This window comes from Lepus europaeus, chromosome 7, assembly GCF_033115175.1.
Source record: "Lepus europaeus isolate LE1 chromosome 7, mLepTim1.pri, whole genome shotgun sequence".
Lineage (NCBI taxonomy): Eukaryota > Metazoa > Chordata > Mammalia > Lagomorpha > Leporidae > Lepus > Lepus europaeus.
This window is the reverse complement of record NC_084833.1, coordinates 108,887,348-108,908,454: the sequence shown is the minus strand read 5'-3', so window position 1 is coordinate 108,908,454 and position 21,107 is coordinate 108,887,348. Positions and strand designations below refer to the sequence as shown.

The 21,107-nt window shown below is 51.6% G+C and overlaps 1 protein-coding gene across 1 annotated transcript in view; it reads right to left on the bottom strand.

The window, feature by feature from the left end:
- Positions 1-21,107, bottom strand: part of GRIK4 (glutamate ionotropic receptor kainate type subunit 4) — a 436,484-nt gene that overhangs the window by 130,096 nt on the left and 285,281 nt on the right. The window contains exons 7-8 of the mRNA XM_062198401.1: positions 11,618-11,796; positions 7,055-7,108 (exon numbers count right to left, since the gene is read on the bottom strand). Of these exons, the coding sequence (XP_062054385.1) occupies positions 7,055-7,108; positions 11,618-11,796 (233 nt within the window). The remainder of the gene's footprint in view (positions 1-7,054; positions 7,109-11,617; positions 11,797-21,107) is intronic.

Below are 21,107 nucleotides of genomic sequence, written 5' to 3'. Positions count from 1 at the left end.
TTGTCTGAAGTACCTAGAATAGTCAAATTCGTAGACACGGAAAGTAGAGGGGCTGGTGCTACATGCAGTAGGTTAATCCTCTGCCTACAGCGCCAGTATCCCTGGGGGTGCCGGTTCTAGTCCCGGCTGCTCCTCTTCCAATCCAGCTCTCTGCTGTGGCCTGGGAAAGCAGTAGAAGATGGCTCAAGTACTTGGGCCCCCACACCCACGTAGGAGACCTGGAGGAGGCTCCTGGCTTCAGATGAGCCCAGTTCCGGCCATTGCGGCCATTTGGGGAATGAACCAGTGGATGGAAGACCTTTCTCTCTGTCTCTCCCTCTCACTGTCTGTAACTCTACCTGTCAAATAAATAATTGAAATCTTAAAAGAAAAAAAAAAAAAGAAAGTAGGGTAGTGGTTGCCAGGGTTTGGAAGGAGGAGGGAATGGAGGGGTTAATGTTTGGTGGGTGCACAGCTTCAGCTTGAGATGGTGAAGAAAGTTCTGGATATGAATGGTGGTAATGTTCATGTGAATATACTTCATGCTATCTACAATGAATAAAATTTTGCTATGTATATTTTATCACTATAAAGCAGGCTTTTTGATAAAAGGCATGATGTTCTGATACACACAACTATATGGATAAACCTTTAGAAACCATCATGCAGGGTGCAATAAGCCAGACACAAATGGACAAATGTTTTATGCTGCTACTTACATGAGGCATTGGAACTAGGCAAATTCAGAAACAAAGTAGAATAGAAGCAAGCAGGGACTTGGAGAGAGGGCACTGGGAGACAGCGCTAAATGGGCACAAGTTTCTGTTTGGGTTGATGAAAAGTTTTAGAAGCAGATGGTGCTGAAGGCTGCACAACAGTTGCGAATGGAATTAATGCCCCTCAGTTGTTAGCAATGGTGAAAATGGAAAAGCTGATGGTATATATACTTTACCACAATGAAACATCCCACGAGAGAGGAAGGGTGGAAGGAGGGAGAGGAGGAAGGGAGGACTGCTGCATGGTGGTGAGGACCAGACCTCACTGTCGCTCACCCTACGTCTTTTGCAACTCTGAACAGTAAGCGGGTTTGCCTTGCTCTGACCTTTACTGGTCCTTCTCTCACTGTGGCCCAAGCTCTTGACCTCCTGTCTCACCAGGAATTGCTTCTGTCTGGCTCCTCCGGCCAAGGGCACATCCCAGCTCTCAATTTACCTCTCACAAACTGACCCTCTGCCCCTGGGCCCCCACTTCAGCCAGGTGTCATTTTCATCTGTTGGTCAGAGATTTGGTCTGCTGGGGACAATGCCTGACCCTTCAGAACTAACAGCAGGGGCAAGAAGCTGTTTTACTGACCAAACCTCTACCACCAGGATGCACTACTCCAAACTCTATTTTGAGATAATATAAATGGAAGACTGGATATCTGCCCACTGTTTGCTATGGCTGTGTGCCTTCAGCACCTTCCTACTTCCTGTGTTCTCGTCTGTTCCTGTACATAGGTCTGTCCCCTGCTGTTGCTGTGTCCCTCTCATCACCTAACATCCCCCTCTCCACTGCACCTGCAGACCTGGCTCTCCTCTGGCCCCTCCCATGGCTCAGTCCCTCTTCTTGTATCAGTCAACTCCATCATCCAAGACCCAGACTCCCTGCTGGCCAATCCCTACCAGAGAGAAAAACTCTGCTTCTGCAGGGTCAAATGGATTGACGGTTTACAAGTTTTATTCATGATGGATAATTTTGTCCTGACTCTTGTGATGATTAATCAACTTATTGAATCCAGAGAAGTCAACCCAATTTATTATTATAGATGCCCTAAATCAATTCGTTTTCTTAGAGCCTGGTTAGGAGTAAGGTATGGGGATTGGATCAATTACTCAGTAATTACCAACACAAATAAGCCATGCAATGGTCGATTCAGTCATGCACAATAACCAAACTATCTGCTTCTAGTCATTCTCTGGATATAAATAAAGTGGCATCGTAGGAGTCATCTTTATAGGCCACCAGAGGCTGGCCAGCAGAACAAGTTATATAGAATTCCTTTCAGCCCATGGGATGCATAAACAGGACTTCTTAACATAGTATCTTCCCTTTCTTAAACACATATATCAAGCCAGCTTCTGTACCTGGTTTATCTTCTGGGGACAGGGGCTAGTGAGGTCCACTTAAAGAAGAGGTCAGTGAGGCTCAGGTAGAGTTATGTGCACAAGCTCACACCGCTGTAGCTCATCGCACTAGAATTTTAAGTTGCATCTATGGCCGAGGTCCTTTCCTTACCCCGTCCACCACGCTGGTTCTCAACAAAGCTACTTGGAGAATCCACAGCATTGCTGTGGCAGAACGGAGAACAATGGGACATGCTGGCGATCTCCAAGCAGTCCAGAGAAGGAATAAGTAAGAGTGAAGGCCCAGCGGCACCTGTGTCTGCAGGAGGGGACTGGAGATGTGTAAAGGATCTCACTCATGAGCCTCTGCATGGAGCCCCTCCCTCTCTGGCCAAAAACTCCAGCTGCAACTGAGCAGTACGAGTGATCTTGATTTTCAATTCCGAACCCGATTATAAGTCTGTCCCTTCCAGAAAGCCAAGAAACTAATGAGAAGCTTCCAGAATATTCTTCGACTCAGTGATTTCTGCAATGGCTCTGCTTCTATTTTCTTGACTATTATTCATCCAGCATCACACATAGTTACTTTTCTGTTTTCCCCCTTGCAATCTTACAAACTGTGTGAGTCCTGTTAATTCTAGGTTCAAAGAACTCTCTGGCTGAGTCGTGTTCCCAGAGCTCGACTTGTTCTGTGCCCTCCCAAAAAAGGTGAAAAGCTCTTTGAAGGCTGAAAGAATCATACTGTTAGGCTGGAAAAAAAAATACAATGCCTTAGAAATATGTCGCACTTTGCAATTTATGATGCATTTTTACTTAGAGAAGTGTAGTTAATCTTCATAATAATCTTGTAAGGCTTTATTATCCTCATTTTTAAAATGAGAAAATGGGCTTGGGGAGTTCACGTGACTCAGTGAGAAGAAGGCAGAGCAGGAACCTGAGCCCAGGCCTGCTTTCTCAGGCAGGTGCTTCTCTCACTAGGTACCATCATCACCACCATCCCGTTCACTTCTGTCAAGAGGGAATGATGCTGTGCAAAAGTGGATGATGCTGTCATCTTAAAAATCTCCCAGTGGGAGCCAGCGTTGTGGTGCAGCAGGTTAAGCTGCCGCCTGCAATGCGGGCATCCCAAATGGGCACACGTTAGAGTCCTGGCTGTTCCACTTCTAATCCAGCTCCCTGCTAATGCACCTGAGAAAACAGTGGAAGAAGACCCAAGTCCTTGGGCCCCTGCCCTCACGTGGGAGACCAGGATGAAACTCCTGGCTCATGGCTTCCACTTGCTCCAGCCCCCAGTCCTTATGGCCAACTGGAGAATGAACCTACAGATAGAAAATTCTCTCTCTCTCTCTCTCTCTCTCTCTCTAACTCTATCAAATCAACAAATAAATCTTTTAAAATATCTTTTAAAAAATCTCCCAGCCAAGAAACTCCATCTTATTTCGGTTCCTGCCTGGGAAGCCTTATTCCAAAGGACCAGCTCCCAGCCATCTGCCAAGTCACCCCAGCAGCTCCACGTTGTCCAGCTGCTTCCTCTGCAACCTCAAGCAGGGGGTCCCCCTGGCAGGCTGGCACAGCTCAGGCAGCCCTGGCCTGCCTTTTGCCTCTCTTCCCGCCTATTTCCCAGGCTCCCCAAATGGAACCCAACTGTACTTTTAATCTCTCTGTACTCTTATGCCAACTTGTTAAGGCTTCCCCACATGCCTCCTTAACTTTCAGCAAATGCTTTTGCATTGCTCTGGGAATACTCGGATCCTTCTCTCCCTCTATCCGTGTTAATGCTCTGATTTACAGCAGTGTTAGGGAAAGAAAAAAACCCTGAAACCAGCAAACAAAGAAGTCCTTCCTGGTCCAAATTTGAGAGCCCAAGGGGGGCTCCTGGGGTGCTGGTGATGTTCCGTTTCTGCCTCTGAGAGCTGCTCACTTGGAAAAAGTTCTTTAACTTGTGCATATTGGGGCTGCTGCTGTGGCATAGCGGGTAAAGCCACTGTCTCCAGAGCTGGCATCCCATATGGGTGCTGGTCCAAGTCCCAGCTGCTCCACTTCTGATCCAGCTCTCTGCTATGGCCTGGGAAAGCAGTATAAGATGGCCCAAGTCCTTGGGCCCCTGCACCTGTGTGGGAGACCCAGAAGAAACTCCTGGCTCCTGGCTTTGGACTGGCCCAGCTCCAGCTGTTGCAGCCATTTGAGGAGTGAACCCTCTCTGTGTCTGTAACTCTGCCTTTCAAATAAATAAGTAATAAGTATTTTTAAAAACAAGTTGTACAATATTATATTCCTCTTCAAAAAGCTCATAGAAAACATGTGTTACAGCACACACACACACATACACACACACAACTATGCATGTATTTAAAAAAACTCCACCAAAATAAACACTCTTTTAACTCCATTTTCCATGAACTTCTTGCCATATGCTCTGTAGTATGTATGGTGTTCCATATGCATGCTAGACTTAAATCAAAAATGCTAACACAGCAGTTTGGTGGTGATGACCGAGCCATTCCATTCAAATTTAAGCAAAGATCAAATAACTCTCCAGCAAGCCTGGTATGGAGAGAGTTCCTCTCCAAGAAAAAAAAAAAAAAAAGAAGCCATAGTAGATTCCTCTAAGGTGTCTTTTAACTCAGAGCCAAGGCCTGTGGGATGCTCTGAGGTTAACAATCACATAGTAGCCCTAAGAAAGAGCTGTTTTTGGATACCCACAGCAGGAGGAGAGAAAGGATCTTAGTGCCCAAGCTTCTCTGGGCAGGCATTTCCCAAACAATGCAGGATGTTTTAGGAGACCTGGCCCCCGAGGAGCACAGGGAGAGACACTGCATGGCCCCCAAATGACCCCATGGCTCACTGTCACCCAAACATCTTCCCTTCTGGGCCCCACGCTCCTTTATACGACTAAAGAGACAAATTTGTGAAGCTGGCGTCTGCTCCCTAACATATCAAGACTCTTCCAGCTAATTGATATACGCCGTGAATCCTCTAAATAGGTTACTTTCGAGGCTGGATATAAATAGATAAATGAATAAGAATTAGCTGACACGCATATCCCTCAAGGAGCCCATCAGTTTAGAGGGACGCACTGTTTCCTAAGGACACCATGGGTTTTCTTATCTGCAAATATGTGGATAAGCTGCTGCTTATTTGGACTGTTCTTCCTTTCTTTGTTCATCTAGAAAAACCCTGCCTACCTTTTAGAGAACAGCTTAACAGCCCTGTCTTCAATGAAGTTTTCTGTGGCTGCTCTGGGTGGAGAGGCTGGAGCCTTGGGTACACACACTAGCCTATAGAATGTCCACCACATTGTCCTACTGCGCGTACTCTGAGGGATCCCAAGGCAGGCTTGGTGTCTTATTCCTGTGTTCATCCTAAAGCCTGGCTTTGTACCTGGTACACAGGAAGTGGTCACATGCAAGTCTGGATAAAGGCTCACCTGGTCAAGTGATTTCTAAGATAACATAAACCTCTCCTCTGAATGACTGTGTATATTAGCTGTATTTGTAGTTGCCAAAAGTAGAAATTTAAAATAGCCAAAATGTCCTGTACTAGGTGGGTGGTCAGACAAATGGTGGCTCATCCACAAAATCACATCCGGCTCAGCTACAACACAGGCATTGTGGATGAATGTCAAGGGCATTGTGCTGAGTGAAGAAAGCTGACCTCGAAAGCTCCCAGGCTGTATGATTCCATATACAAAACATTCTCAAAATCATGGCATTACAGATGCAGAGAACAAACCGGTGCTGGCTCTGGGTGGTGGGGACGAGGGTGGTGAGTGTGTCTACAAGGCGGTGACACAACAGAGATCTTTGTGGTGATGAAATTGTTCCATATCTTGATGGCAGGAGCACCCAAATCTACAGCTTTGATAGACTTCATTTATCCTGGTTTTGCTACTGTACTGTAATTATGTACAATGTAACCAGTAGTGGGGGTGGGGCACGTCCAGCCCTCAGGCAGTAAAAGGCCCTGGAAATCATTCAGTCTGGCCCTGCCAAAGCAATTGCAGGCAGGACTTGACATTCAATAAATCTATAGCCTGCTGATTTTTTAAGTTGATCATTTTGTATGGCCCATGAGTGATGTGATAAATATCCAAATGGCCCTTGGCATAAAAATGGGTACCCCATTCCTGCATTGGAGGAAACTGGGTTCACGGTACATGGGCCCTTCTGTACTGCCTTTGGGACCTATAATTATTTCAAAATGAAAATTTTTGCATTTTGTTAAAAAAAAAAAAACACCCTGCTTTCTGAGGTCATCTTTGCTCTCTAATTGAGTATGTCTGTAGTATAAGTATCTTCCACATTTCTCAACTCTTTACAACATCAAAATGTTTCCACCTGGGTTAAATTACATCATTCCACAACTGCCATGGCTCCAGCCTTATTCTCATTTTACAGAGAGTGACTCCAAACTCAGGGCTTAGTCGAACGGCACACAGTGGTATGTGACAAAGCAAGCACTCGAGTCTGATTCGCTAACATTTCTACAAAGCTCTTTTTTCTCATCTGTGAAACAAAGGCAAGAGGCTAGGATGGCCACTGGAGGTGCATCCAGGTACGATGCTGTTGGACACGCACACTTTTGGAGCCTTGGCTTTTCTACTTCTGAGCTGGCACGAGAATCTCGCGATGCAGACAGTGGACAGGACAGCAACCAGACCTGCCACGGGAGCCCCCCCACCAAAGCTGCAGCCCAGAGGAATCAGTGCTAGATGGCTGCTGGCAGTTCAATGGTGGCCTGAGACTGCAGACTCCCATTCTCCCAAGGCTAAGGACTGTGGGGGTAAGAATCCCAGTAGGCTCCTGGATCCCCACGTTTCCAGGAGGCCCTTTCTCTCTGGCCAGCTTCTGCTCCTCTGCCTCTATTTCCCCACTCCCCATCTCCTTGGCTTCATTCCAACACAGCCCATTGCCCCTAACCACCGAAAAACACCCTCCATGCCAAGAAGCTGTGCCGTGAGGATGTCTTACCAGATTAGTGAAGATGTATGTGTAATAGGCTGACACCATGCCTAGTTCAGCTGCCTGCAGAGGAAAAGAGAAGGCAATTAGAGAAGAAAAAACAAAACCCACTTAAAAGAAACGAGCAGCGAGGGCTCCAAGCCCCTGCCCTTTGTGTGGCCCACCACCCTCTGCACCGGGCAGAGCAGAACACCTTGACTGGTTCTTCTGGCACCTTGAACTTGGAAGATGCAGCTCAGAGAGAGCAGCCTCTGGAGGAGGGTCCCTGGAGCTGCAGCCCGCTCCCTACCCCTGCAGTGACACAGTAGCTGATGTCCCCTAGCACAACACACTCCCATGGATATACCTGGATACTATGGAAACCAAAAACAACTCTAAGGGAAATGAAGCAGATTATAAAGGCAGACTATAGTCATCAACTCCACAACGCTTAACAACAACGGCTAACATTTACCCACTGTTCAGTGCGTGCCTGGCGCTGAAAGCATTCCACCTGGGTTAGTTGATGGGATAAACACTGTGACTGCCCCCACCCCTGCACCCCATTTTACAGTAAGGGAAACTGACACAACAAAAGGTTCAGGAATGCACAAGATCCCATGTCTCATAAAAACACAAAGCTAAAGCCAGGCAGCCCGATTTCAGTGCTTCCAACCAAACTCCACGCCCCTCGAGAGCCCCTGTAGGCGATCTTGAACCATACACACAACTCTCTGAGGGGCGAGCCATAGATAAAAGAGAGTCTGCAGGTTGCAAGCAATGCCTAGACGAACTCCACCTGTCAGGAATGCAAGTGAAGCTCGTAAGAGTATCCTTGAGCCTGCATTAATGTAGGCACGGCAGATGGTTTGCTACTGTTGGCCCTGTTATTAGCGGTAAGGAACAAGGTGCCTGCGACATGCCTCCCTCTTGATCAAGCACCATGGTACAGCCTCACTCCACAGCTGAGAATTGTGACTTCAGAACACTTTCACTTTTGTCTGATCTCCGTACCCATCATAAATACCCCTAACCAACCTTCCCTGTCACTGTGCCCGGCTTTGAGCCTGACTGGTGCTATAGAAACCGACAAGTAGATCAGGTGAATAATGAGCCCAGTGCTCTCCGGGGCCCTCATCCCTCCTGACAGTCGGTTAGATTTTCATAATGCATCCTGCAGCCCTGGGCCATTGGGAGACCGTGTGTGTCATGGCTGTTGAGGTGGCTGGAAGGGGAACAAGACTGGGATGATGGTATTTTCCTCTTGGATGGTGTTTATCTCCCAAAGAGTTCACTCACTTTGTGAGCATTCTTCCAAGAACTCTTGCAGGCTCTGTGACCCTCCGGATGTATGTGGGAAGGGGGGAGGGAGTCTATCACCATGGGTGCAATGGGAAGCTAAAATCTGGGAGCTTAGTGACTGGGTCAAGATGGGGGTGGGCAGTGGAGCTCAAGGCCTCGGGAGGGGCCCTGCTTCTCCCAGTGAAGCTACTTTCCTTTTACTCCCATGACCGTGATGGGGCATGATGGCCACTCTCCCTCCCACACATCATCAACAGAAGACAGCAGCTGCCCCTCCCTCTGTCTGGATCCAAGTGAGCCCACAGCTTGCAGGGACGGGCTGGAAGAGGTACCAGGATGGTTAAAACCAATTTTGTGAAATCTGCTATCCTAGAGATAAAAGAAAAGAGATCCTTGATTTTTAAGACCCGAATTCTGGGTAAACATGGGAGTTCTTTGCTGGAACAGCCGCTCAATAAAGCAGGGGATTACTCCACAAATCCTCCTGAAGTCAAGAGGCGGCAGAGTGCTGCCAGGCTTGGGGCCGGCTCCTGTATGCAGCTCCCAGAAGCCCTGTGTGAGCTCGGCCCACCCCACTTCCAGTCCACACTTGAGCACCCCCTCCCCCAAGGCCGGCTCTGTGCCCCTGGCAGGGAAGAACATGGAGTGCAAAGATGCCTGAGAACAGAGGCAGGGCTCCAAGAGCTGGGTTGGCAGGTGGGGGTCTCCAGGAAGTGAAGTGAGAACAAAGGGGAGAGGCTCTCCTGAGGCTTTACCGCACATTGATCTCATTGAAGGGTTTGGCTCCAAGGTCACGGGGACTGGGGCTCAGGGAAGACGGCCTCAGGGCACGCAGCAGAACCTTTGAAATAAGGATCATTACAGGTAGTCTCCTTCCAAAACCATCAGTCACACCCAAAAGCCACAAAAAAAAAAAAAAAAAAAAAAAAAAAAAAAAAAAAAAAAAAAAAAAAAACCACTCACAAAGCATTTTTGATGAAAAGACCCAGAACTGGCTGGCAAGGGTGCTGTAAGATACCTCGATGCAGCTGGTAGGAGTGTAAACTCTTACAGCCTTACTAAAAGGCAATCTGGCAAATCAGCCCAGCATCCTTAAAGGCAAATCATGTCGCCATCCTTAGAAGTATGCACACCTTTAACTCAGTAATTTGACTTCTAGAAATTTATGCGAAGGAAATATTCATGAATGTGCATAAAGATTGATGCACAAAGATGTGCATCCCAGCTTTATTTATTGTAGCAAAAGATTGGAAACAACCTGTTTCCCTACCAATAAAGTGATGGTTACATAAATTACGGGACACCCATATGATAGGAAATGATGCCGACATTAAAATATTTGTAGAAAAAATATTTAATGACATGGGGGAAATGCATGGCATATAATTAAGTTGGAAGAAAAGCAGCTTACAGAAAAGTTTGTGCAGTGCAATAATAATTTTGGGAAAATCATGTCAAAAGCAGAAAGGATAGACATCAAAATTTAATAGTGGTTCACGCTGGATGATGGGATTGTGAATGGATTTTCTGTTCTACGTGCTTTCCAAATTTTTAACAATGAACTGGCCATGTTATTTATTTTTATTTATTTATTTGAGAGGCAGAGAAAAATATAATCCCCATCTGCCAGTTTACTCTTCAAATGCCTGGGCTGAAATCAAGATCTGGGAACTCAATCCAGGTCTCCCAAGTGGGGAGCCTTCTCGGCTGCCTCCCAGCGTCTGCATTAGCAGGGAGCTGTAGTCAGGAGCCAGAGCCAGGAAGCAAACCCAGACACTTGCATGTGGGATGCAGGAGTCCTAACCAGCAACTTCACAGCAAGGCCAAACACCTGTGCCTGAGCTGGTCCTATGATGGGGAGGAGGAGGGGAGGAAGGCACTCCGCCGAATACGCTACGAACCACGGAATACTCCAGAGCAAGGAGCCGCCCTCACAAAGGCTCTGCCTGGGAGACTTCTCCCTAAGTACCAGCCAGCACAGGCTGTGCATTGCTAACTGACCCCACAAGGGGGCTGGAGGGACATCGATCAACCCAGCTGAGGCTCTCACTCCCTGATCCCCACCTTCCCTAAAGAGGACCCAATCAGCCTGTATCCCTCGGCCTCTGAGACTTAGAAGTTTTGCTATCCTTAATGACTTCATCGATTACAGCTCCAAACAGAAGAAAGAGAAAAAGGAAGAGAAAAATTCTGTGTGTGTGTGTGTGTGTGTGGTGTGTGGTGTGGCATCCACGCACAGACAGATGTGGCTTTGGAGCTGTGGCAAGTTACTATAGCAACAGGCGGAAGGGACAGCCCCGGGTACCGAGAGAACTCATTCAAATCTCATATTAACTCTGAGACAAAAACGGGCTGGGGAACGGTGCAGAGGGGGAGGGAGGGAGGGCCCATCCCGCGAGCCTCTGCCTTGCTCCTCACAGCTGGGCGAGGTTAACGAGCCGCCCTGTGCCCCCAGCGGAAGGTGGCAGGATGTGTTTAAATGAGCAATTAAAGTGGCATTAGAAGAGGCCAATGCACCCTGGAGAAGCCCAGGGAGCTGCCAAGGAGGAGGAGCTGTGAGGAGCAGAGCTGTGGACCAGAGGCCTCCCTGCCTGAGGATGCAGGCCTGGCCCTGCCACCAGCCCATGGCTGGTGCCAGGTGACTCCAAGGCTGCCCAGCTGTCTGTCCATGGCTGTTTGTCCAGCGGGGGCTCCCAGGCACCTGACCTTTCTCTCTTGGCTCAGCCTCACTCCCAGAGTTTCCGTATGTTTGTGTGCACTCGGATTCCAAGGCCGGGCCTTGGACAAGCCGGTTCATCTCCCGGAGGCTCCATGCCTTCGTCTGTAGGATGGAGATATTGTACCTACCTCACGCCATCCCAGGGAGGACCACGCTGGCAAATTCCCCAGGGGAACATTTGGTCAGCTGCTGCTCTCAGTGTCAGGAGGGAAGACAGGGCTGAGAGTCAGCAGTGCACCCCCGTGACTGCTCTGCTTGTCAGAAATGGGGACCACTTGGCAAACAGCCCCTGCAGCAGCCCTACCCCGAACCCTGGACTCTCCCCTGGAGCCTGGCCTGGCCTACCCTGCTGCACCAAGTGCCAAACATCTTTACAATGAGCACCGCCCTGCTGCTTGCTCCTCTCAGCTGTCAGGCACGGTTCATGGAGATGGACACACAGGGAGAGGTGAGGGTTCAGGTCCAGCCCAGTGTCCCAGCAGCCCAGGCAGAGGAGGACAGTGCGCAGGACAAGGAGGGAGGGAGAGGAGGAAGGATGCTCCCGGCAGCGCCCGCCCTGGCCCGGCCCCCACCTTCAGGAGGATGGTGTGGGACATGGAGGCGTTGGCGTGGATGATGATGGTGGCCGTCTTGTCGTCCCGGATCTCCTTGAGGAGTGGGGTGGGGTCCCGGGTGTCATCCAGCATCCGGACCGACAGTGTGTCCTTGGAGATAAGGAATTGCCGTAGCAGCTTCTCTAGGTTTAAAAGGCCTGGAGGGGAGAGAGGAGGAAGCCCTGAGGGTCCACAGAGCTGCCTCCAGGGACACTTGGGGAAAAAAACAAAACAGGGCCTTCTGAGCTTTGGGCCGGAAGCTGGCGGTGGGGCTGGCCCAGCGACTAGGGCTGCAAGCTGCAGCACAACCAGAACAGGTTCCTCTGCGTCTCTGAGCCAGTGATCCCACGGAAAAGGAAAGGAACGCCCCGAAACTCCTGTCACCCCCCTACACACACACACACACACACAAGCATGCGTATGCACACACATACACACACTGCCTCTGAAGAGCATTGTGTCTCCTGGGCTGGGTCAGGTGCCAAGGGAAGTGCCATTCCCTGGGGGGTGACACACCCAGGCACAGAGGCCACCAGGCCTGGAGCTCCTTCCTGGATTGCAGGACCTTTCCTTGTGGCCAGTGGTCTTGGCCTGTACTGCCCCTGCTGCAGGGGCGTGGCGAGGATCCCGGGAGGCAGCACAGGCAGTGCCCAGGCGTGAGGCTCGGGCCAGAACAGCCGCACCCCGGCTCCCCGGAGCTCTGCCTTCCCTCTGCTTTCCTCCTGGAGGTGGGGCAGCGACCACCTCAAGATCCCGAGGCCCAGAAAGCAGGTCTAGCACAGCGCTTCGCACTCAGATAAGGGATTATGATCATCACAGAGAAAAGGCTGTGAACTGCTCTCCAGCAGGAAAGATCCGGGCCCAAAACAAAACGGGAAAATGGGACAGCTCAGGAGCAGGAGCACGGAGGCCCCTCCCCTCCCTTCCTGTCTGCCCCTGAGGGGCCCTGGCAGGAGGAGAGCCTTGGAATTCTGCACGACTAGGGGAGAAGGAGGGGACTTGTGTGGCAGGAGGGTCCCTCTCCTGGGAAAGCAGCAGACTCCATTCCAGGGGAGAGACCCGCAGCCGTTTGCTCCCAGAAGCAGCAGCGAGAGGAACACGTTCGGAACTCTTACCGTGTTCTGGCTAATGTGCTCAAACATTTTACAAGGCTTATCTCATTGACGTCTTCACAACAACCCCGTAAAGTATTGTAATCCCTAGCATACAGAGAACAAGAGGCAAGGAGAATGAGCAACTCTTTCCAAACATCGGGATAAGGTGGGAAGGGGCTGGATTTCCAACCAGCTCAAGGCCTCCACGCTCCTGGTTTCTGCATGGGCATAACTCAAATACAACCCAGGAGGACTCCCCCCTGCACAGATCACCCACCCTCCTGACCCCTGGGCACTGAAAAGCGCTGCCCCCACCTCCTGGCTGGATCAAAATCCCTGGTTTCTGATCTCCCTCTAACCCTTGGACCCAGGCTGCCTCATGGGACAAAACCAGCAGGAGGCAGCAGCCACAGTGCTTGGGGAGACCCAGCAAGGACCCAAAGCCTACACTAGGTGTGCAAGGAGAACAGAGTTGGGTCAAAGCCCAGCATGATGAAGAGAGGCGCTCTGGGAAGGAGCTGGAGACTGTGGCAGAGAGGGGAGAAGCCCCCAGAGGGCCTACTGTTTACAGTGCAACCAGGGAACCTACAACTTGGAGTCGGCCTTGACAGAGGCTGCGAAAGATCCACCTGCATCTGTGCCCCCAGCATCCCTGGCCCTGGCCGTGCGGGGGCACTTCCTGCCCGCCCTGATCCACAAGATCTGCATTCCGGCTCTGGGTCAGCCTCGTCGGGGCTCCACTCTTCATCTCTGAAATAGGTCTCAGAGATGAGAAGGCATGCTGGGAACTGGGACGTACTGTCCCCTCTTGTCTCTGCTCTTGTATGTACTAAGCCCCAAAGGGCAGGCATGGGGAGGCAGCGTCTCCCATGCAGCATGGGAAATAAGGAAAGCTCATGTCTGCTCTACCAACTCTCACCAGTGCATGCTGGGTGCCAGGCAGAGATGGGTGGGACATAGGACTCGCAGCTTTGTCTCTAGAACAAAGTTCAGCTCACTTCTGGTGGCCTGGATTAGTCTGGTTTTCCACGGGACGGCCTGACTTTTGTTCTGTCTGTAAAATGGAGGGTGTCTTCTCTGTACCTTCCTCAAAGATGCTGCAAAGAACAGATCCCTGCCTGGACAAAGGCATGAGCGCCTGGCCCCAGAAGCCCTAACAGGGTGGATGGGGCAGGCCATGGAGCTGGCACTCCCAGAGTCTAAGCCGTTTTCCAGGAAGGCTGTGGGTGCAGCAGCACTGCAGCTGGAGTGGAAAACAAGGGAGGGGAGGTGGAGGAGAACCCCACGGGTCCTGGTGCAGAGCTCAGGGAAGCTTTGAAGCCTGGCTGGGGAAGAGGCTGAATCCCATGGGATTCTTCAGATGGGCAATGAAATTCAGTGGGATGAGACAGGAAGCTCAGAGGAAGACGGCAGAATTATGCACAGCATGGCGATGCCTGACAAAGGCGGCCCAGGGATAGCTTATCCCTTCAAACCTGGCAGGTGCGCTGGGCTCCCAGGGAAGGAAAGCCCCTGGGTATCAGATAAACTGGCCACCCTGTTCCCATCAGTCCCCAGTTCCCAGTGCTCGGCTGCTCTGTAAACAAGGAGCAGAATGGCTTCCAAATTTCACCAAAACTTTGTGCGTGCTAAGAGGCAGGATGGGGACAGGCTAGGGCAGGGGACAAGGGCAGCCAGTCCCACAGGACCTCAGCATCTCATCTATCGGTGGGTCCTTCCTCTTCCTAACCTGGCTGACACCTGGCGCACAAGAGCACAAAGGCAGGATGTGAACGCCGCCACCTGCACGGCTTCCTCGGTACCCAGCGCCCACCCCTATCTGTGCTTTTGTATCCCTGTCTGTGAAATCAGGAGTTCTTAAGAGGATGTCAAGTATGTTGCTGGTGTCGGTCATCTACCAGGGGCTTGACAAACCTTGTGGCCTATTTGTCCTTGAGGGTCTTTCACTGAATCCCCTCCCAGAAGCCACCTCTCTACTCCCCTGCCCTCTGCACTTCTCAAGTCGCCCAACTCTTCAGGGATTTGTTATCCAACCCCATAAAGAAAGCCCTGGTTGTAAACCCTACAAGATATCTGATCACACACAGATGCTCCTCGATTTATAATGACATCACATCCCCATAAACGCACTGTAAGTTGAAAATATCATAAAGTCAAAAATGCACTCAATGTACTCTCTACTGAATGTGTACAGCTTCTGCACACCCTCATGTCGGGGAGAAACTGTAATCCCCACCTCAACTCAGGGACCATTTGTAATCACATGGATGTATGTATATGTATACCTGTGTGTGTGTGTGTGTGAGTACCCATACATGAAGGGAATTCAAAACGTTCATAGAAAATGGAATCAAAAGTAAACTTATTTTGGCGTGAAAATATTTTGAAATCCTTGCCTAGCTTTTTCATGATTTGCACTTCCATGAACCTTTTAAGGACCCCTTGCATTCATTGATTTCAAAAGTTTTTGCACCCGAACTTGTCTTTTAATTCCATTTTTGATGAACTTTTTGAAGTGCCCTATACATAGTTGAAACACATGCATGAAGTATTTCGCAGTGTTAAGGAAGGATCCCGTTCTAAACTTCTCTGCACATTCCCACTGCATGGTGCCCATGGACTGGACTTGGCTAGAGCCTGTGAGGGAAGAGAGACTTAGCATCTGCATGTGCCAGAGGAGCAGTGGGGCCAGCAGGACTGTCACCATGGCACCGGAGGAGCCTGGCTCGAGGGAGCAGGGGAAGGGCAGTCACGAGGACTCACCCCGGGAGCAGCAAGTGGGAGGAACCATGGGGAGACAGCCTGCAGCTGAATACTTGAAGAACCTTCTCTTTGAGCTGTCCAAAGAGGCAGTGGGCTGTTCAGGAGGTGGTGAGCTCGCTGTTGCTGGAGGCAGTCAAGGAAAGAACAAAGCTCCTCTTGACCATTGTTACAGAAGGAATTCAACCAGCAGATGGAAAGCTGAACTAGAAGAGCCGTGTGTCTTTCCAGCCCAGAGACTCCCTGATTCTATGAATCAGAAGAAGATAACTTTTGCAATTCTAGGCAGTGGAAGCAATTTGCAGAGGAGAAAAGCGTGGTTTCGTCGCATGCAGAGTATTAGATTGTCAGTGTCGTCTGGCCTTTTCCTGTTCTCCTCACCTCTGCCTAATGGGCTTGAGGGGTTTACCCAAGGCAGTTGCCACCACAGGGGTTAAAAGCTGCTCTCTTCCCTGGCACCACCCCAGCCTCGTCTCCTGTGGGACACAGGCCCAGCAGCAGGTCTGCCTGCCAAGTCTGGGGCTGCAAGGGACCTGGGGAGCCTATTAGTCTCGCTCAGGATGCAGCGGGCTGGATCGATGAGAGACTCAGCAGGCCGGCTGTTTTGGGAGGAAGGAGGGAGGCTGGCGGCTGCAGGGGCAGGGGAGTCCTGCAAGGTGGCAAAAGGCACAGCCAGGGTTGGACAGAGGTGCAGAACAAGGGCACAGACACCTAAGCGATGGGTCTGCAGGGCACACAGAGGACCCTGGTTTCAAAACAGCCAAGAAAACACCTGTCTCAGCAGGCCTCCCTCCCTCTTGACCAGCGGATGCCCTTGGCATAATGCTTTGGCCCTGCAAAATGCTCAGATTCCCAGCAGCGCTTTAAGTCTTTTGGGAGGCACAGGTGTACATGGAGAGGACTTCATGAGATAACACAAGTTCCACACACTGCACGGGGCCCTGAACCTGCTAATTCTGCACTCCCCTTCCCCTGGCCAGCACCCATGTCTCAGGATGCCACGTCATCAGATCTCTTCTATGGAGCTGATGCTGATCAGAGAGATGGGATGAGGCTCCAAGGTGTCATCAGGTGGGGGAGAGACACAGGGCAAGTTCAAGTGTCGGAGGGACTTACTTCTGACCCTCATCTTTGTCCCACCCCACACCTGACCTTGGCCCCGGCAGCAGGAGGAGGAGAGAGCACTGAGGAGCAGGCCCAAGAGGCTGCCCCTTCTACTACAGCAAGGGTGGAGGAGGAGAGAACCCAGCCTCCACGCTCCCACCAGTCTCTCCATTCCAGGGCCTGTGCTTCCAGCCTTGGCCGTGGCTACTGGGGCCCAGCATGCACTCCTGCCCTGAGTGCAACGTCATGGTTTCCTAGGCTCCTTCACATGCAGTGGGTTCAGTGTTCAGAGGTTCCTGGGGGCCAGGCACTGTGATTTAGTTCTGGGGAAACAGACGGCCAATGGAGGCAGGTGGGGAAGATCCTGTAAGTGACACCACAGAGCTGAGGCCAGCATCCACAGCCGAGTGTCCTGACTCCAAGTCCTGGCCCCTGGTTTCACCACTCAGGTTGGCATGTGAGGGTCTCAGCACCGCCCCCCACAACTGGGGAAGATGGTCCCTCACTTTGGTCCCTTCCACAGGGTTAGAAGGAAGGGAGAGAAGCTAGCAAGGGCCACATGACCTCGGAAAGGCACTCCATCTCTCTTTTCCTCATGCCTATGAGAATGTTAACAGAGACCTTACTACATGAGCTATGTGGTTTAAATCAGAGAATTTAAAATTTCAGTGTGATAATGTGAGAACCACCTTATCACATGAGCACATGGTAAGCACCCAACAATGCAGATGCATCATTAATTTTGTATCACGAAGAGCAAAACACTTCCCTGCGAGCCTCCTGGAGCTGCAGAAAGATGGTCCACTCTGCCCCACCTCTTGCCTGGGGTCCTGGGTATCACCCCCTACATCCCCATCCCCCAGGGTCACAGGGTGAAATCACAGTGACTCATGGTGTATCGTGTTCTGAGCCCAGTGGCTCACTCACCAGTTACCCCCACAGACACTACAATCCTCATATCACACAGGACGGAATGTAGACCCAGTGGCACACAGCTCCTGAGCAGGGGGGCAGGCAGGGCGGTGTGGCTCCAAAGACGGGGCTCTTCTTACCCCACCATCCTGCCTTGCTTCCAGGCAGCATTTCCTCACTGGGAGCCGGGAGGTGCTGGTCAAAGCCCACACCTCTTCAACAACGGGAGCCATGGTTAGTGGACACGGGAGGGCGGAGCCAGACCGCTACTCACTCTTGCTCCAGGTCCCGGCTGGCCACGCTCAGGTGGGGCCCCAGGAAAGGGAGGAAGGGAAACCCCTGGTGTGCCCAGCCTTTCCTGGCCGTGGTCACCATGGTCTCATCTGTATATGTCGTCCTGTTTGATGCCCCCAGCCATCCTGAATGGGAAGCATTGTCATTTCCGTTTCATAGACAGAGGCTGGGGGGGAGGGGTGGGGGGGAGGAATCTCTTTCCCAAGATCACACATATGGCAAAGAAAGGGTAGATGGACCAGGGCTTGCAGCCTAAAAAGGTTATTAAATTACTTAGAAAAAAACACCAAAGCAAGCATTTGAGAGAGAGAGAGAAGCAAGAGAGCTAGCAGGGAGCTGCCTGCCACATCACACCTGCTGTGCTGGGACCACACTGAGGGGTCAGCAGCCAGCTCTGGGGCAGGGAGGGGGATCTGAACAACAGGCCTTGGAAGCCTCCAAAGAGCCGACTTCCTCGGGCTCCCCAGGGATGTCACACAGGGGCCACTTGTGGACGTTCTGGCTTTCTCCCTGTTAAAGAAAAATAATGTAATCCACACCGTATCTCTGCTTGGTCCAAAACCTGCTTATTAAAAATCTACTTTGGGGAGCAGGAGGATAAGTGGCGGGATTCCCTGTGGAATGCTTTCCGTCACGCCTCATCTTGATGCCTGGAAAACAGAATTAGACCCCTGCTGCTAACGGTGCGTGCTGCGTCTCTGGGGCCCGCACTAACGGGGGCTGGGGCGGGGGGGATACGGAAGAGGGTTTCCTTCGGGGTGCTGAGTGGTGCTGCCATCCAGCACTCCGCTCTGACCCTTTGATTAGATTGCAATCCCCTCTGTCCCTGAACCTCCCCTGCTCTGCCCCACCTTCCTGCTCCCAGCCCTGGTGGGTGGGGCCAAGGTCCTTCAGCACCCTGGACAGAGGCGTCCTGCAGAAAGGACATGGTGTGGCTGTGAGTGCCTGGGGGGCTGTGTGGCCTGGCATCTCCTGTGCCTGGACAACCTCCTCTCCTCCAGGATGGGGTCTGTGCTCAGTCACCCTGCTCCCCTGCTCAAGGGAACACGGGGACCCTGCTGCAGAGCGGCACTGCCCTTCAAAGCACACGTCCCCGACAAGCACAGCCCGCTCTGCGGCTCGCAGCTGGGTGTGTGCAGCTCAGGACGTGGGAGAGGCCGGCAGGGGGAAGCCCTAGCTTGAAAGTCAGAGAACCTGGCTTTGCCAAGGACCAGCTGTATGCCCTGAAGTCCCTGAACAGCTCCAAGATGGCTTTCTCAGCTCTCGAATGATTGGGGAGGAGGAAGGCAAAATGGGAAAACGTAAGTGGCAGTGCTTTGCCATCTGCAAGGAACAGTTTGAATGTCAAAGAATGTCAGGCTTCTAATGGAAAGAGCCCTGGACAGGGAGGCAACAAATCTAGCACAGTGCTTGGCGCACAGTAGGTGCCTAACAAATGCTGCAGCAACTTATTTCTCAAAGCCTAGTAAGAGTGGAGGCAGAAGAAACAGGGCGCAGCCAAAAAGCAAGAGGGATGGTGGTTAGACACAAGAAAGAACTTTCTTGTCAGGTTGGTGAGATACTGCAGGACCATCTCTGATTGGAGATATTCATGGCTTGTCCTCCTCCTCTTGACACGCCCCCGTGTATGTGGGGTGGGCCAGCTTAGTCCTGCCTGAGTGGATTTGTGGCAGTCAGTTCCAGGGGACAGTCCCTGGTCCTGTCACACCATTCAGTGGCGTGAAGATACCACAGGAAGCCAGCTGCCTGGTAGAAAGCGGTGTTTCCCACCACGTTCCATAAAATACGAGCCCCCTGTTGACCGCTGGCACCATCTGGGGGCCCCTCCTCAAACCTATTTGGAAGACAATCGGGTAAATATTTGTCCAGTCCATGCGAATGTGTACTGAGAGCGTCCATGGGGAAACAGAACAAAGGGCATCCAAACACGCCTCGTGCGTGGAGCTCTGTCCACATGCGGTCAGCGCCAGAGCAGCACCGTCCCGGAGAACTTTCTGCAGAGATGGAATGTGCCACTCACAGGGACGGCCTCCAGCCACCCGCGGCTACGGGGCACTTGAACTGCAGCTGGCGAGACGGAACTGCACTGGAAGAGGTATTTCCAGTCCAAGAATTCCGATTTCAACATCAGCAGGGGCTTCGCACCTGCTGCGTTGGTCAACAGAGCTCCAGGGAACCTGGTCTGAGAAGCAGCAGTGTCAGGGGAGAGTCCACGGGACTATGAGCTGGAGAACCCAGGTTCAGAACCCAGCTCTGCTGTTCACTGATCACCGGCCTCAGTTTCTCCCTCTGTAAAGGAGGGGGACAGACCCTCCGTGCAGCCCTGCCTGAGGACCCCAGTGCAGCATGGCCCTGAGAGGGCAGACTTGTCCGTTTACCATCCTAACTGCATTGTGTGCATACACCCTGCTGCTTCGTCTTTGAGAACACAGCCTGTGTGTTCCTCCCTCCCATCTCACACGGAGCCTGACACAGAGCCGAGCAGGCAGGAGAGGCTCACCAAACACCTGCTGATTGGCTGTCAGGGACCAGTGCGCTCTCACAAAGACCCACCCTCTGGTCCCTCTCAGGGCCTTCCTGCTGAAGAACGCTCGGAGCCAGCTTTCTCCAAGGCTGAGGGTCCCCGGCGCCTTAGATCTCATTTTAGTTCTTCAACACCCATGCCATTTCTCTGTACCCCAAACCAGTAGAATCCCGCCAAGGGCACACCCATGCTTAGAACTCACTTTGCTCTGAGGACATTCGCCAGGGAACAGAGCTAAAGAGCCCTGGGTGGATGCAGGACCAAGTCCATGCCCCTTCCCCTGCCACTCAGGTGCACCCGCCGCCTCCCCAGCCCCTCTTCCCATCTTCAACCATTATCGACGCCCAGCTCCAACCAACCCCTTGGTCGACACGGTGTCAGGACTCCTGTTTCCCACTCTCCTCTGCATCTGGTAGGCCCCGTCTCTATGTTCCTTAACTTAAATCTTTCTCATCTCTAAGATCCACTCGCAGCCCTGCCCAGCTCTAGCAGCTCTGTGGTTTGGGGCTCCTGGCACACTGGACACATAGTACAAACTCTGTGCCTTCTCAAATTGGTGACTGGGGACATTTCTTCTCTGTCCTCGCCATAAGGCTTTGAAAGGAGCTCTGGCCCTGTAGTGAGAAGACCTGCATTTGAGGTTGGGCCTCACGGCTGATGTTGTGGGACCCCCAGCAAGTCACTGCACCTCCCCGAGTCTCACCTTCCTCCACTGTGAACCGGGGATCCCCATCCCCACAACATCCCCTGGGTAGTGGTAACAAGCACCTGTGGTACATGT